Source organism: Microcaecilia unicolor, chromosome 14, assembly GCF_901765095.1.
Source record: "Microcaecilia unicolor chromosome 14, aMicUni1.1, whole genome shotgun sequence".
Taxonomy (NCBI): Eukaryota; Metazoa; Chordata; class Amphibia; order Gymnophiona; family Siphonopidae; genus Microcaecilia; species Microcaecilia unicolor.
Genome location: NC_044044.1, coordinates 40135606 through 40152013, shown reverse-complemented (window position 1 = coordinate 40152013; position 16408 = coordinate 40135606). Strand labels below are relative to the sequence as shown.

Here is a 16408-nt window from a genome sequence, read left to right as displayed (position 1 = left end):
AGAAAGTGGAAACTGAATCCAGGCAGGAGAAGGTAAAGTTTGCAAATAAGTATTTTTGCGTGCTCTCTCCCCCCCCCCCCCCCCCCTCTCATCCTTAGGTTGCCATAATACATCTCTGGTGGATGCTAGTTGGGCACTTTGATGCTAAACCTGCACTGGGTATTACTGAGATTGCCTTTTGTCATTCAGGTGGTGACTCCGTACTATGATGGGTAAGAAATACTCCTCCAGTGTCTGAAAATAAATTGCACTTTTACATTCTTGGAATTGGTTACAGTTACATGTATTGATATCCTGCTTGGCTTAAAACAGTAAGAACACAGCGCTGATTACTATGGCCGCTGTCATGCAGAGAGACCTAGGTTTACTTTTTGTCTCAGGTCGTCTTCTTCCCAGGTTGGCTGGACCTGGGGATGCTACAGGGGTAGCATACACAGCCCCTGTGAATTGGTGGGAGGGGGGGGGGGGGGGGGGGGGAGGAGGGAGCGCATAAGTACAGTGGTGGTTCCTAGTGGCAGAATTCATGGGCCATGATTGCAGGATTCCAGAAGCTGCCCTGGTGCATGACCTTGGCTGAGCATCGGTCTGCAGTACGTTAGAAGGGTGATATAAAATGGGAAGGAAGAAAAGCCCTTGATAGTTCTAGAGGAACGTTATGTGCCATATCCTAACCCTGGTTCCAGCTGAGCTGCTGAAAAGTCGTGATCAGAAATAGCACGGATGATGTCATCATGTGATATCATTTATGTCTTCATCATAGCTGAGATAGATCAGTCAGATGCAGTGTGACTGGGGTAACTTGGGACACGTGTGAATTTGCTTATTTGCCAAGGATTCAGAGATGTCATCAGGGAAAGGCAGACAACATCTCTAACATAACTTAATAAAACCTTTGTTACAGGACAACGTATTACCACCGTTTCTGAGCGCATAGCTTTTCTCCTATTTGTATCCTTGAAAAATTGGACTGTGCAAACCTTTCCGAGAAGACAGCAAGATTTTGCTCCCAGGTGTAGCAGGTGTATGACAGGGTAAATAAAACCGTGGAACCTCCCCCCTCCCCTCCCCACGCATCAGGGATATGACAGATCACTGTGATTTCAGTATTTTACAAGTGCTAGCAAATTATGAAATGCAATTAAAACCTGCAATTGCTTTATCTATGGAATTAGACAACTTTGTATTTTGTTTTTTTTATCACTAGGGTAATTTTAAAGAAATATATTGTGTAATGGAAGCATGTACTTATCTTTTTCTACTATTGACAAAAGATTTTTAATAAAAGAACCCAAGTTTCATTGATCTTTCTTGTGTTTTTGTTTGAAATGCGATTTTCGAGGGAAACTTACAAACGGGGGGGCAGACAAGGAGGAGAAAGGATTGTAGCCTTTTTTTTTTTACTAATTATTCACTAGAAATCTTTTCACATGTTGCGTAAATTAAGGTCAGTACGTTGCTATTTTGAGCCACTTTCGAATATTTGTTCGGTCACTTGTGTTGGCAAGACTTGACTACTGCAAGATTGTATATATTGGTTGTTCTAAGTCATTGGTTAAGCGAGTGCAGTTGATACAAAATACCGCAGTGAGATTAATATATTCGGCTGGAAGATCTGAATCTGCAAACCCTCTGCTTAGAGAACTACACTGGCTGCCTGCTACGGCAAGGACGCAGTTTAAGGTGTGCATTTTTATTTATTTATTTGTTACATTTATATCCCACATTTTCCCACCTATTTGTAAGGCTCAATGTGGCCTACGTAGTACCGGAGAGGCATTAGGCTCGGGTGTAAACAAAAACAAAGTGATGATGTGGTAAGATAAAGTTCATGTGGCACAGCCACACTAGGGAATCGTACAACGGAAGAGTTGTGTTATGTCCATTACGTTCTTTAGTTTTGTTGTGTTGCAGAGATCAGGCATTTATGTTGGACTGGTAGGGTATGCCTTAAACAGGTTGGTTTTTAGTGTTTTCCGGAAGTTTAGGTGGTGGTTCGTAGTTTTCACGGTTGTGTGCTTATGTAGGAAAAGCTGGACGCGTAAGTTGATTTGTATTTGAGTCCTTTGCAGCTTGGGTAGTGCAGATTTAGGTACGTTCGTGTTGATTCGTGTGTTTCTAGTTGGTAGGTCGATCAAGTCTGTCATGTATCCCGGAGCTTCACCGTAGATAATTTTGTGAACCAGAGTACAGATTTTGAAAGCAATGCGTTCTTTGTTTGGGAGCCAGTGTAGTTTTTCGCGAAGGGGTTTTGCACTTTCAAATCGCGTTTTTCCGAAGATAAGCCTAGCTGCCGTGTTTTGAGCGGTCTGAAGTTTCTTTAAGGTTTGTTCTTTGCACCCCGCATAAATTCCATAAATTATCTAGATCATGTATGGTTAGCCTTCTACATAGTCCTGCAGAGGGAAGGTCTTGCGACCAGTTGCTTCTGCGTTATCCCTGGCGAATCAGATCAGAATGAAAAGGCAATTGAATTCTTCCCTTTTTCACCAAGTTGCATCAACATGGAATTCTCTATCGTCAGAGATTCGGATTCTTAGCAACTACTGGGTTTTCTGTAAACCTTTTTTTTCTCTGAATATCTATCTATTGTCTATAACTAATCAGTTAGATGTTTTTAGCTATGTTTTATAATTTTATGGAATTGCTTAGTTTAATATTAGAGATAATTTTGTAAATTCCTGCCATGTTGTTACCAGTCTGTTCTTATTGCTGTCTGCAGTTATCCAACACATAACAAATTGAAAAGAAGGAAAGGGTGGGTTTGGGGGCTCTGTTGCCCCTCACTTACCTGGGTCCCATTCTTGCAGCTTTCTGTAAAATGCCAAAAAAACCATCACAATGAGATGAGAGCAGGGCCTGAATTTTGATGCTTGTAATCCTGTTTATTCATTTATTTTTTTTTTTTATTTTTTTTTTTTTAACTCTTTATTTATAGGTTTTTCATTTACATCAAACGATATAAAATCCGGCAATATCAGCAAAAATAAAGTAAGGAAATAAACATTACATCATTGCTTATAGTAAATAGTATTTCAAATTTGTCCACAATAAATTGAATTCAAGATACTAGGAAATAAAATATTAACAACAAACAACATTAATTAAACGGAAGGGACATAACAGATGTCTGCAGCCAACTAAACAGCATTTCTAACTAGGGAGGCAAAACTCCAGGTAGATTAGCACTCTGCTTGGAATCAATAAATTCTAATAACTTCGAAGGGGTAAAGAATATGTAATTAACAAATTCAAAGGTAATATAGCATTTGCAGGGAAATTTAAGCAAAAAAGTAGCACCCAACTTGAGAACTCTATTTTTATAAATCAAAAATTCTTTCCTCCTCTTCTGCGTACTCCTTGCCAAATCTGGAAAAATTTGTATCCTTTGACCCAGGAAGATATCAGTCAAATGGCGAAAATAGAGTTTCAAAACATTATTTCTGTCCATTTCTAAAGCAAAAGTCACAATAAGTGTCGTTCTCTCTGTAACAACTTCCAGAGAGTTCTCTAGAAATTCTGTCAAGTTTAAGTCTGGTGTAGTTAATATTTGCTCTTTTAAAGGTTTAAAGACACCCGTAATATACTGGGTTCTCGTTATGGGGGGATAACCCTCCATTGAGATTCCCAGTATTTGAGTAAAATATCTTTTAAGCATATCTATGGCTGGTACTAAGGGTGATTTTGGAAAATTAATTAACCTTAAGTTATTTCTTCGAGCATTATTTTCCAAATTTTCCAATTTCTTTTCCTGAATTTCTTTTTCTTTAGTTAAGGAAAACGTTAGATTTTGAAGTTTTTCAACTTCAACTTCCATCTTCAAAACTTTTTCTTTCTGTTCTTGTAAATTATTGGACAGATTTTCACTAGTCTGTTTTAATTCCTTAATTTCTCCATTAATGGAAATGTTCATTTGCAGTAGTGTGCTATTAACCCCTTGAATTGCATCCCATAATGAGTTCATAGTCACCACTGTTGGTCTCTGTAATCCACCGTTGTTCCCGGTAGTGACGCTCCGGGGAGCAGGAGCCTCGACCCGCAACTGCTCCTGCATTGTTGTTTCTTTCCCCGGGGTTGAGGTGCCCGAAGGTCCTCCTCCCAACGGTGTTGCGAATAGCATTTCCAACTGCCGTGGTCCCTCAGGCAATCTTTCGCTTCCGGGTTGTGGAGGAACAGTGTGAGAAGGAGGACTCAACGTCACTCCTTCAATGCTGCGGTCCGAATCCAAAAGGGTCGAACCCGTCGAAGCAGAAATCCGCTCGCCATGGGTCCCAATTCCAAAGACCTCCAAAGTCGGCTGTCGAGAGATTGGCGTCGTCGGTGGAATCGTGGAGGTAGAAACCACCGTCTTCCCCTTTCTCTTCCCCATTTTAAAAAACGGAGAAAAAGAGAATTCCCTCGCTAGTCTAACGATGGGTCTCGGGAGCTTAGGAACACACATCCGTTACTGACGCCATCTTGAATCCCCCCTTTTATTCATTTATTAATAAAATTAATTGTTGTACATCTTTTACAAATGTGATCAAACACAAGATCGGGGAGGGGGGAGGTTTGCTCCATGACTTAAAAGCAACATAAAGGCAATGAAATAAAAAATTTGGTACCATTCATAGAACTTTACATCTCATTTTGTTGGTTCATTTGAGTATGAGCCTAAGACCACATCTGTTCTAGGCTGTTGTCAGTCTAGATTGCATATCCAGATGTTCTTGTGCTTATAATGATGCCCTGATAACAGAAATTATTGTTCACATCTTGGCTTGACTGTGTAAAATGATCCTCATTTTAAAATCCATATCAAAGCAGCCAGATCTTTTGCACAGGTTTTGCCTTTGTTCCTTGGTAGGACTTGGTTATCTGTCGATATAATGATCAGAAATAGTGTAATTGCCATAGAAACCAGAGCATCGTTTGCATTCCAGGTGCGTGGCTGCTTTCTGCAGTGAGTCACCACCTTATAATGAATTGTGCTGGTCCCAGTAATGCTTTGGTGCTGTGAATACCTACTGGAGGGATCAATAGCTACTGAGAAATGGAATATTGGGCTTACTTTTCCTGAGAAGGGGAGACCTGGTTAGCAAGGCTATTTTGTTTTGTTTTTACAGGCTACAAAACAGGTTGGAATGAGGGTACATGGGTTGTGCTCATTCTTTCAGTGGGTAACTGAAAATAGATGATGGGGGAGGGTGTCTCATGATGTCTGTAACACCATAGGCCTGAAGGAACTTAGGGAAGTTCGGGTGGCTCCACTGACTGACCTTTTCAGTGTTGCTCTAGAGTTGTGAATGGTCCTGGAGGACTGGAGAAGGGCGAATGTGCGGAAGTGAGGAGGTTGGGAACTTACAGACTGGTTAGTCTGATCTCTGTGGTACATATGTTGATGGGAATGCTTCAAAAACAGAATAGTGAGGTTTTTGAAGTAACATAGTAAGACCTGAACGGTCCATCCAGTCTGCCCAACAAGATAAACTCATTTTACATGGTATGTAATACTTTATATGTATACCCGAGTTTGATTTGTCCCTGCCTTTTCTCAGGGCACAGACCGTAGAAGTCTGCCCTGCACCGGTTTTACTCTCCAAATACCGGCGTCGCCACCCAATCTCCGCTAAGATTCCATAGATCCATTCCTTCTAAACAGAATTCCTTTGTGTTTATCCCACGCATGTTTGAATTCCATTACCGTTTTCATCTCCACCTCCAATGGATCGCAGGACCTGAGGCAGGTCTGGCCAGACAGTTAGATCATGGGAGATGTGGTGTACTTAGAGTATAGCAAAGCCTTTGACGCAGTTCTGCTTGGACAACTAATGATAAACTGAGTGCCCTCGGTATGGGCCCTAAAGTGACTGACTGGGATAGGAACTGGTTGAGTGGAAGTCAACAGAGGGTAGTGTTAAACGGAGCTCATTCTTAGGAAAAGGATATTACCAGTGATTTGCCGCAAGGTTCGGTTCTTGGGCCAGTTCGTTTTTACATTTTTGTAAGCAATATTTCTGAAAGGCTGTCTGGCAAGGTTTGCCTCTTTGTGGCTGATATAAAAATCTGCGGTAGGGTAGACTCCCCTGTTGGTATGGATAACATGAGGAAGGGAAGTAGTGAAGCTTGAAGAATGGTCCAGAATTTGGCAACTAAGATTTAATGCTTAAAAATGCAGGGTCATGCATTTGGGCTGTAAAAACTTGAGGTAGCAGTACAGTTTAAGGAGTGAAGTACTTTGTGCCTGAAAGAGGAGCGGGACTTGGGTGTCAATGTAAGTGATGAACTTAAGGTGGCCAAACAGCTATAAGGATGCTTGGGTGCATAAGAGAGGAGTAGCCAGCAGGAAAATGGTGATAATGTCTCTGTATAAGTCTCTAGTGGGACCTGATTTAGAGTACGCACCTTCAAAAATATATAATCAGGATGGAGTTGGTTCAGACGGTGGCTACTGATATAGTCAGCGGTCTTCGTCTTAAAGTGTATGGGGACAGACTTAAAGATCTCAATATGTATACTTTTGGAAGAAAGGTGGGAGAGGGAAGTAAGAGATTTTCAAATACCATTGTGGTATAAATGCATGGGAGGTGTGACTCAATTGAAAGGAAGCTGTGGAATGAGGGGGCATAGGATGAAGATGAAAGGGGTCAGACTCAGGAGTAACCTGAGGAAATATATCTTTATTGAAAGGGTAGAGAATTCAAGGAAGCTTGGATCTCTAATGGAGAGGAAGGTATAGTAGATTTTTATTTATTTATTTTAGTTACATTTGTACCCCGCGCTTTCCCACTCATGGCAGGCTCAATGCGGCTTACATATACAGGTACTTATTTGTACCTGGGGCAATGGAGGATTAAGTGACTTGCCCAGAGTCACAAGGAGCTGTGCCTGAAGTGGGAATTGAACTCGGTTCCCCAGGACCAGAGTCCACCACCCTAACCACTAGGCCGCCATGGATGGGCAGACATGGTCTTTGTCCTGATTCTCAATTGGTCTCTGGCTTTTCCTTCACATCTAGGGCTTCGCTTATCCCAGTCCCTCTTGCTTCCTTTACTCCGACCTCTGGGAGGCCATTTACTACATACATATTGTGTTATGCTACTCCTGAGTTGTGAATGGAAAGCCAGAAATCAGTTGGGAAGACTCAATGGTCTTATTGACCTTCATGGTCTATGTTGAGACTTGTCTCCCCTATCCAACAGCATCAACCTAAGTCAAAGAGGCAACAGAGGACCTGGTCTGTGAGTTTGTTATTGGCCATACAATTTTGTTCCTATCACAGGGTGCAAATTCCCCTTTAATGTTACGTAGCTGCATTTGTCTTACATTAAATCAAACTGAATTATTCTCTCATAACAGGGGGGAGGGGGATTCACAGTAACAATTTTGCAAACCTACCTTTCATTCTCTAGCACATTATAAATACAAATTCTTGCCCGTAATGAGGGTACATTAGCTAGGTCAAGGCATAGATCGCAATTTGGATCAGACCAAGCATGGACTCAGTGGAGCTATTTTAGACTGAGACACATGAATTGCGTGGGTAAGATGTGTACGGCATCTCGATTGGAACCTGTTCTGATTTCTATGGCTACACCACACTTTTTACTCGCTAGAAGAGGTAAAGGTCTGTTAGTTATCCTCTGGAGGTGTAATCCTACATGTCTCAAACATTTTGGTTGGAAAAGTCCAGAGCTCTTCAGAATGTGCTTCCCAGTTCACCAAGACTTTACAGGCTGTTTAATAAAGGGGCTGCAGCCATCCCCTAACCTAGCTAGCTAGCAAATGAGATAGGATGAGCTCATTTCATCAGGAATCTGTGTGGCATCTAAAAAATTGAAAACATAAAAGATTTTTTGTTGTTTAAAGCACTTTGCTGACCACCTAGGGTTGTAGAACCAAACCAAAGATATAACACAGGAGCCTGAAACCTGCTCATAAGGCACTGCCTTGGAGTGGCAACTTGCTTTTGACTTGACTGGCTTGGAAAAGAATGATGGAAGGAGAGGTTCTTGTACCTGTTGATAAAGTTAAACGGACATTAGTGGACAGGCTATAGTGCACGTGCTTTAGGATGGAGAGTAGATTTAGGATTAATTGACCACAAACAAAAGGGACAATCCAGGATTTCAAGAGAAAACATAGCTGTATGAACAGGAAGGATGAGGCATCGGCACATAGATTAAAGCCCAGCAATTTGTGAAAAGACTTTGCATCTGTGAAGAACCATATAGTTTAATATAGTGAGGAGGAGCCGGGAGTCAGGGCCAGGTACTGCAATTCCGAGGACCTGGGTTCAACTGCCAGCTCAGGCTTTCCATTCCCAGGTGAAAAGGAATGGAAATGCTGCATGCCCCCTGGCCACAGACTGATTACAATGACTGGCAAAATGAGCTGAAAGGGGAAATAAAGAGGCCCATGGCACTAGAACTCAAAAGAAATTAGTTCTGATTCAACAGGAGGAGACAGCCACATAAAAAGTACATCCAAGAAGCCCCTGGGAGTTTCATAATTGTGCTACATTCACTGATAAATGTGGAGAACTATGGTCAGCTACTCTACTACTGAAATGTGTGTGTGGTTGACTGACCATGAAGCCATCCACCATTTCTGCTGTCTTCAGACATATCCACCTTGAGTGAATTCCTTCAAAAAGGCGGTAAATAAATCCTAATAATAAAGAAAACTCTCAGGCATTACTGGTAAGCTGTGTTGTTTTCCAGCAGAGTATCAGATTTGGAGATCTGGAAGTCTGATGGATGAGTATGACCAGCTGAGAGTCCCAACAGACACAGATTAGTGCAAACCCTTGACCAAGACTTGCCAAGCTCTACCAAGGGTGATGTGGCTGGAGATCAAGAGATGACACTTTACTAACTGGAGTTAGGCCTAAGCCAGAAGAGGCCTTCTATTGAAATCTCTGCTACTGGTTGGAAACCCAATAGTTGGCATCACCTTCTCCAGTTCCTTCTATATCTAAAGCTAATTGTGCACAACTTTCTAGGCTAAAAGTGATACCCACGTCAATGATTTCACCTTTCTACCCAGTAAATCTCATTGCTGTGGGAAGAATTGAGGCTGTCTTTTGGATGAACCCCTCCCCGAGCATCTAAAACACTGTCTGCTTCCTACTCAGGTGAGGCGGTAATCAAAGGTGTCTTTCTCCATGTAGTCTGTCCAGGTGGAGGAGGGCATGCTGCGGTAGGGATCCAGGAGAATCCGAAAGCAGCGAACAATCAGAAGCCCCAGGAAAATAAACAAGAAGAAAACGAAGACAAAAGCTGCTTTCTGCTCCATGGTCAGGGAGGTCCCGGGTAAGGCTGATCCAGAAGCTGACAAGGTGGTGCTCAGAATGTCCTCCATCAAGACTCCTCACCTCAAATGCCCATCAGTAGTCGCTTGTGCCACTGTTTCATTCCTCTTCTTATGTACCTATGAGTAGAAGGAAGAGATGAGAAAAGACAGAGTGAGATGCAGCCCCGTTAAGGCACAATGTTCTTCCCGTTAGAAATTTTTATTTATATTGAGTAATGTGAAAAAGAAAACAGCAAACCTCACTGGTGAGCTACAGAAGGGACAGCCATTTTTTTTTTCATGTTCAAAAAAAGCTGCTCAACTGTTAGAATAATCAATTTATGGCTTTTGAAATAAACATTTTTGTGTCAGGAGCAATTTTTCCAGTGACAGGAATTAACCTCACTCCTAAGCCAGGGCATGTGGAGTACGATCTCGCCATAGTAGTTGCATTGGGCCAAAGACAGCTTTTTTCTGGAGTTCGTAAGATGTAACATGTATAGGCAGTGTTCTGCATTTGTGGTTACTTGTAAAGAATTGTACCGTTTGATGGGATACGGCCATAAAAGATACAGGCCAAGGAGGGCAAATCGGATTTGTCTTCAGCTACTGGTAGTTCTCTGTCTCTCTCCTTCCTTTGCTTTGCTGCGGCTAAGCCTGACTGCCCTGTATTGGCAGTTTGAGAGTGGAACAGATGGTGACAAATTAGTTTAAAAACATTGGTTCTGAGCAGGAGAAACATGGTAAGATGAACGTTTCTATTAATCATGATATGTCTCTTGCCATCTTGCTACCGTGCCAGTCCCCTGCCTGTATTGTTCACGTGTCCTGCCTTTTCCTTTCCAGAGAAACAACCATCTTTTAAGCCATGTGAAACATATCTGGACTCTCGTGTTTTTCAGTAGGTGACCAAAGGCCTTCTGTCACAAGCCCAGGGCTCAGATGGTCAAGGATGACTGTGAAAACGAAAGTGGCAATCATTTTTTTTTCCCTGTTGGATGAGCATATGGCTGCCGGCCTTGTGAGAAGGCTCTTAACACTAAACCAGGAGCTAAATAATTTGTGAGGATTATGAAAGCTGGTCACTGAAGTTAATGATGTAGATGAAGGATAGTTCCGGGCTCCAAGATTCATTGTGGTGCTTACCAATCAGTATGGGTAGGGGTTGTGCATTTGATATACCACTTTTTTTGTGGTCACTTTTGAGAGCTGGGCCTCGGTCATTTTACAGGCATTTTGTTGCTTCTCCCCCCATTTTTGGAACAGATGATACATTAAAAATTACAGGGTCAATATTCAGCTATCGGCGGTGAGCGTTTTGCTCATCATTGATGGTGCTATTCCTGGATATCCAAAGCCCAGGATCTGTGCAGGCTTCGATTTTGATTATCTGGCTATTTTTAAGCCGGTTAAGACATAACTAGGTCAATATTCGGTCCTTAAGTGGGCCATGGGTTACAGCATAACCTATTGACAGACTTCTATGTGGTCCTGTTTATGCAATAAACCTGACTTTGCGTTCGGCACTCACCATGACGTTCAGTGGCACTCAGCTGGTTAAGGGGCCCTTTTACTAAGCAGCGGTAGAAAGTGGCCTACGGTAGTGTAGGTGTGTGTATTGGGCATGCGCTGGGCCAGATTTTACCGCATCTACATAAAAAAGCTTTTTAAAAAATGGGACGGGAAAGGCCCTGCGGTAAAAACGAAACCAGCAACGCGCCCAAAACCGGCCTGAGCCCTTAACGCCACCCGTTGATCTAGCAGTAAAGGCTCACGTGCTACCTGTGCGGTGACTGGTCGGCATGCGCCAAGTGCCGATTACTGCCGGAACTGGCACTCATAGGAGGAAATAATTCACCCACGTGTTATGGGCATGCACCAAATCTGAAATTACCGTCAGGAGGGTGCGCTGGCCTGGCTGGCGGTAGTCTCATTTGGGTATGCGCTGCATGCGCGTAGATCCTACCCTGAAGTGTGACTATCCCCAACTGAGCAATTCAACTAGCAGCCGGCTAAATTGCTTTAATTATCGGGCCCTAAGCATTTAACCAGACAAGACAGGGATGTCTCACATCAAGAGAATAGGAAGAGAAAGTTGTGTGTCAGGAAGTGAGCTGCATTTTTTGATTGCCATCCACTTCCAGAAAGTCTGCACTGGCAAAAAGCAGTTAGTATAAATCTGGCAATGTTTCCATTAAATGCAGCTGCTTTGGTTGCACTTCTCTTTCAAATTGGTTTGAGAAATGAGTGGCTGGGGAGACGATGAAGCTCGAATCATACTTCCTTACTGCTACTGGAGCCCACTGATGGTGTGATGTAAGAACTAAAGCAGAGCGTGGACACACAGAGCTCAAAGTACTGGATTTCAATTATGCTAACCAAAAGCTGAGAATGAAATGGGAGGTAGAGTTGTTGGGAGATTTCAAGTTGCCTGATGTGGATTGGAATGTCCCGTCTGCAGAATCGAGAAGAAGTGGAGAGATAGTGGATGCCTGTCAAAGTGCTCTGCTCAGATGGAACCCAAGAGGGAAGGGGCGACTCTGGGTCTAGTGCTCACTAATGAAGAAAATGTGTCTTGCATCTAATCTAAGCTAAAAGCCCACCTTTCTGATGCTGCTTTTAACTCCTAACCCTTATTCACTTTGTTCACAACCCTTATTTTATCATCCTCACTTTAATATTTCTTTATCTCTTGTTTGTCCTGTTTTTCTGGCCTAATTAGATTGTAAGCTCTGTCGAGCAGGGACTGTCTCTTCATGTTCAAGTGTACAGTGCTGCGTACGTCTAATAGCGCTATAGAAATGCTAAGTAGTAGTAGTAGTGACAGTGGCCAAAGCTGAAAACATCTTTATATGAGGAAAATAAATCATGAGAAAAAGGAAACCATATGGTTCTTGGTTCTCCAAATAAATGGCTGCAAAAATGACTGTAAAAGAGGTGATGTTCAAGAAATACAGATGAATGTGACGAAAGGAACACAGAAAAGATTACCAGATAAAACTCAAAGAAGCAAAGAGGGAAATATGGCTGGCAGAAGCAGTAGGAAAGGTGACTAGAGATGTAAAGAAGTGACAATATTTTTTCAGATATATTGGGGAAAGGGGGAAGGCTAGAAATGGAATTGTAAGACTGAAAGATGCTGAGACCCGCCATGAGAATGATGAGGAAAAAGCAGACCTGCTAAAGAAATAGTTCACGAAGGCAAATCCTGGAGAAGAACTGTGGTTGGCTACCAAGGGTAAATATGGGGATGGAGTGGATGTTGCACCTTTCACGGAAAAAAACATTTATGAAGAACTTGAAAACGGAATGTGGACAAAGCTATGGGGCTGGATGGGATTCATCCCAGAATATTGAAGAATCTCAGAGAATTCCAGGTGGGACCTCTTAAGGATTTATTTAATACATTGGTGGAGACGGGAGATGTTCCACAGCATTGGAGACAAATGGATGTGGTCTCTTTTCACAAAAGTAGGGACAGGGAAAAAGTGGGAAACTAGAGGCCAGTAAACCTCTCTTTAGCGATTGGGGAAAATGATGGGGACGCTGCTGAAGGAAAGAATAGCCAATATCCTAGAATCCAACAGGTTGCGAGATCCAAGGCAACGTGGTTTTACAAAAGGAAAATCCTGCCAAACTAATCTGATTTGATTTCTTTGACTGGGTGACCAGAGAACTGATCTTTGCTCTTCAACTGATAACAGACTTGTTCTACACCTCCCTCCCCACCATCCAAAACACGGTGGGAGTCCACAAGAGCATCTGCATTTTACTTTCTTGACCCTGCCCTTTGGAACTCGCTTCCCAAAAATTTGAGATTGGAAGATTCTTTACCAATGTTCCACAAGGCATTGAAAATGTACTTTTTTGAACTGGCCTTTGTGCAATAGTATGGATATTCAGTTTAGGTGCTCTTTGTAGTTTTTATTATGTTACTGCATATAAGACGCTGTGCTCTTTCCTGAGGTTTGATTGTATTCATGAGGTTTGAGTGACTGAGTCCTTTGCTATCAGTACATTGGTGTTCCTTTCCTTATTTTTATTTTATCTTTGTACACCGTTTCCATTTGTTTTTCAATGAGGAACGGTATATCAAATTCTAATAAAGGATAAATGAGGAAGCGTGCTAGATGTAATCTACTTGGATTCCAGCAATGCCTTTGAATAAGCCAACGAATAAGCTAAGTGAGCTGATGTTAGGACCCAAAGTGGTGAACTGGTTGACTGACATGACAGAGGGTGATAGTAAACTGAATCCTCTCGGAGGAAAGGAACGTGAGTAATGGAGTGCCTCGCTGATCAGTATTTGTGAGTGACATTGCTGAAGGGTTAGAAGGAAGAGTTTGCCTTTTGCAGATGACACAAAAATTACCAACAGAGTTGGACGTCCTGGAGGGAGTAGAAAATGTGAGAAGAGATCTACAACAATTAGAAGAATGGACTAAGGTCTGGCAGTTAACATTTAATGTGAAGAAGTGCAGAGAGATGCAGAAATCCAAAGATGATGTATGAAATAGGATGCAAGAGCCTGATGAGGACAGTTCAGGAGTGAAACGTTGGGGTGATAGTGTCTGAGGATGTCAAGGTGACGAAACAATACGACAAGGCAGTGGCCACAGCCAGAAGGATGCTAGGCTGCATAGAGAGATACCTGTATAAATCCGCAAACGAACCTTTTCCGGAGGTGCGAAGGCGGTAGAACGAGAGGACATGAAATGAGATTGAAGGGGGGCAGACTCAAGAAAAATGTCAGGAAGTATTTTTTCACGGAGAGAGTAGTGAATGCCCTCCCGCAGGAGGTGGTAGAAATGAAAACGGTAACAGAATTCAAACACGCGTGGGATAAACATAAAGGAATCCTGTTCAGAAGGAATGGATCCTAAGGAGCTTAGCCGAGATTGGGTGGCGGAGCCGGTGGCGGGAGACGGGGACAGTGCTGGGCAGACTTACACGGTCTGTGCCCTGAAAAGGACAGGTACAAATCAAGGTAAGGTATACACAAAAAGTAGCACATATGAGTTTATCTTGTTGAGCAGACTGGATGGACCGTGCAGGTCTTTTTCTGCCGTCATTTACTATGTTACTGTACAAACTTATGTCGAATCCTCACTTGGAGTATTATGTTCGCTTTTGGAGGCCATATCTCGCAAAGGACATAAAAAGACTTGAAGCAGTTCACAGAAAGGTGATAAGAATGGTATTGGGTTTGCACCAAAAGATGTATGAGAAAAGACTTGAAGACCTGAAGATATATGTCACTCTAGAGGAAAGGAGGGATAGAGGAGATATGATAAAGATGTTTAAATATTTCAAAGTTATTAATATGGAAACAAATCTTTTCCTGAGACAGGGAAATGGTAGAATTAGAAGACATGAATTGAGGTTACGGGGCATCAACTTTGGAATAAGTACTTTTTCTCAGAAAGGGTGGTGGATGCCTGAAATGCCCTCCTGGTAGAGGTGGTGGAGCCAAAAATGTTGAGGGAATTTACTGTGATAGCAATTCCAGTAGTTGGGAAGTAAAGCCAGTACTGAGCAGCCTTCTGTATCACAATTATGGCAAGACAGATCTGGATGGGCTGAAGTAGACTTTGATAGTTTACTCCAGGAGTAGGGACATAAGGCCAGTGCCAGGTAGACGTCTATGGTCAGTGATCTGGGCCCCAGTCAATGAGGATTATTGGGTCCCCCGGTTCTACTGCCTTCCTCTCCCCCGTCTTCAGTGCCACTGACGTTTTCCTTTAGACCAGCCACTGATGCCGGAACTGCCCATGTGGAATAAGGAAGTGACAGAAGCGGGCAGGCCGCGGCAGAGGGCAGTTCCTGTATCAGCGGCAGATGGCCAGTGCCTATATGGAGGAAAGCGGGGTTATGAGACGGGAGCGTGGGAGAGGGAGTGAGAGGAGGTGTCCCAGTCCTAGTGGGGAGAGAGGGATGTTGGGCGTGTGGGAGGGAAGTTCTGGGCCCTCCCACTGCCCTGGCCCTCGGGCACTGCCCGGTTGCCTATATATTAAGTTTACCCCTAACAAGGGCAGATCTCACGAAAGGGGAGCTGCACCACGTGGTGGCTGCTTTTAACTGCTGCATCCCGCTCCCGTCAGCCTCCTGGCTTCTGCTGATGTCATCTGACGCATGCTCGGGGGTGGATGTGGAGGCAAGGTGGCACGGCGCCCTGTTATCTCCATCTGTCGTTCACTGAGGCCCTCTGACTCCCTTTCTGTGCAAAGATGGCTGAACTTTCTACCAGCTGTCTTTGGGCTTCTGAATGTTACCACCCTTACTCGCTGCAGAAGCACTACCTTCCAGGCCCCTTAGAGTAGGGATTTGAAGAAAATTAGAAAAGAGAAGCATATTTGTGTAGGGATTTCATAGTGGTCTTGCAAACTACTACTACTTAACATTTCTAAAGCACTACTAGGGTTACGCAGCACTGTACAATTTAACATGGAAGGACAGTCCCTGCTCAAGGAGCTTACAATCTAAAAGACAGGTGTACAATCTAAAGACAAGTGTAGAGTCCGTCTGATAGGGAATACTATATTTCACGAAAGGTTAGGTGCCGAAAGCAGCATTGAAGAGGTGAGTTTTAAGCAGAGATTTGAAAATGGGAAGGGAGGGAGCTTGGCGTAGGGGTTGAGGAAGATTGTTCCAGGCAAAGGGTGAGGCAAGGCAGAATGAGCGGAGCCTGGAGTTGGCAGTGGTGGAGAAGGGAACTGAGAGGAGGGATTTGTCCTGTGAGCGGAGATTACGGGTGGGAACATAGGGGGAGATGAGGGAGGAGAGGTAGTGAGGAGCCGCAGACCCGGTGCATTTGTAGGTAAGGAGGAGAATCTTGAATTGTATGCGGTATCTGATCTGAAGCCAGTGAAGTGACTTGAGGAGAGGGGTGATGTGAGTATATCGGTTCTGGCGGAATATAAGACGTGCGGCAGAGTTCTGAACAGATTGAAGGGGGGATAGATGGCTAAGTGGGAGGCCGGTGAGGAGTAACGACCTCTCCTTTATCAGATTAAGTTCTTTCTCAAGAGGATAGATGCAGATCCATGCTTCACCTTTCCTCCTCTGAAATTTAGTTCAGCTTAGAGAATTTTCATAGGAATTATTGTGGCCCCAGAAAGACAGATCAATTGAATCACTA

At 43.2% G+C, this 16408-nt stretch overlaps 2 protein-coding genes across 2 annotated transcripts in view; one reads left to right on the top strand and one right to left on the bottom strand.

Moving 5' to 3' along the window:
* The first annotated feature begins 1580 nt into the window (after positions 1-1580).
* Positions 1581-16408, top strand: part of TNFAIP8L2 (TNF alpha induced protein 8 like 2) — a 359688-nt gene continuing 344860 nt past the window's right edge. Inside the window, exon 1 of the mRNA XM_030188442.1 lies at positions 1581-1680. The gene's annotated coding sequence lies outside the window, so the exon portion shown is untranslated. The remainder of the gene's footprint in view (positions 1681-16408) is intronic.
* On the bottom strand, positions 9109-9339 carry LOC115458456 (cortexin-2-like). Its single transcript, XM_030188443.1, has one exon. It carries the CDS (start codon positions 9337-9339, stop codon positions 9109-9111), a length of 231 nt encoding a protein of 76 aa, XP_030044303.1.

What these genes read in the sequence shown, in the direction of transcription:
- LOC115458456 (XM_030188443.1), bottom strand. Translation starts at nt 9,339, where the DNA reads ATGGAGGACATTCTGAGCACCACCTTGTCAGCTTCTGGATCAGCCTTA.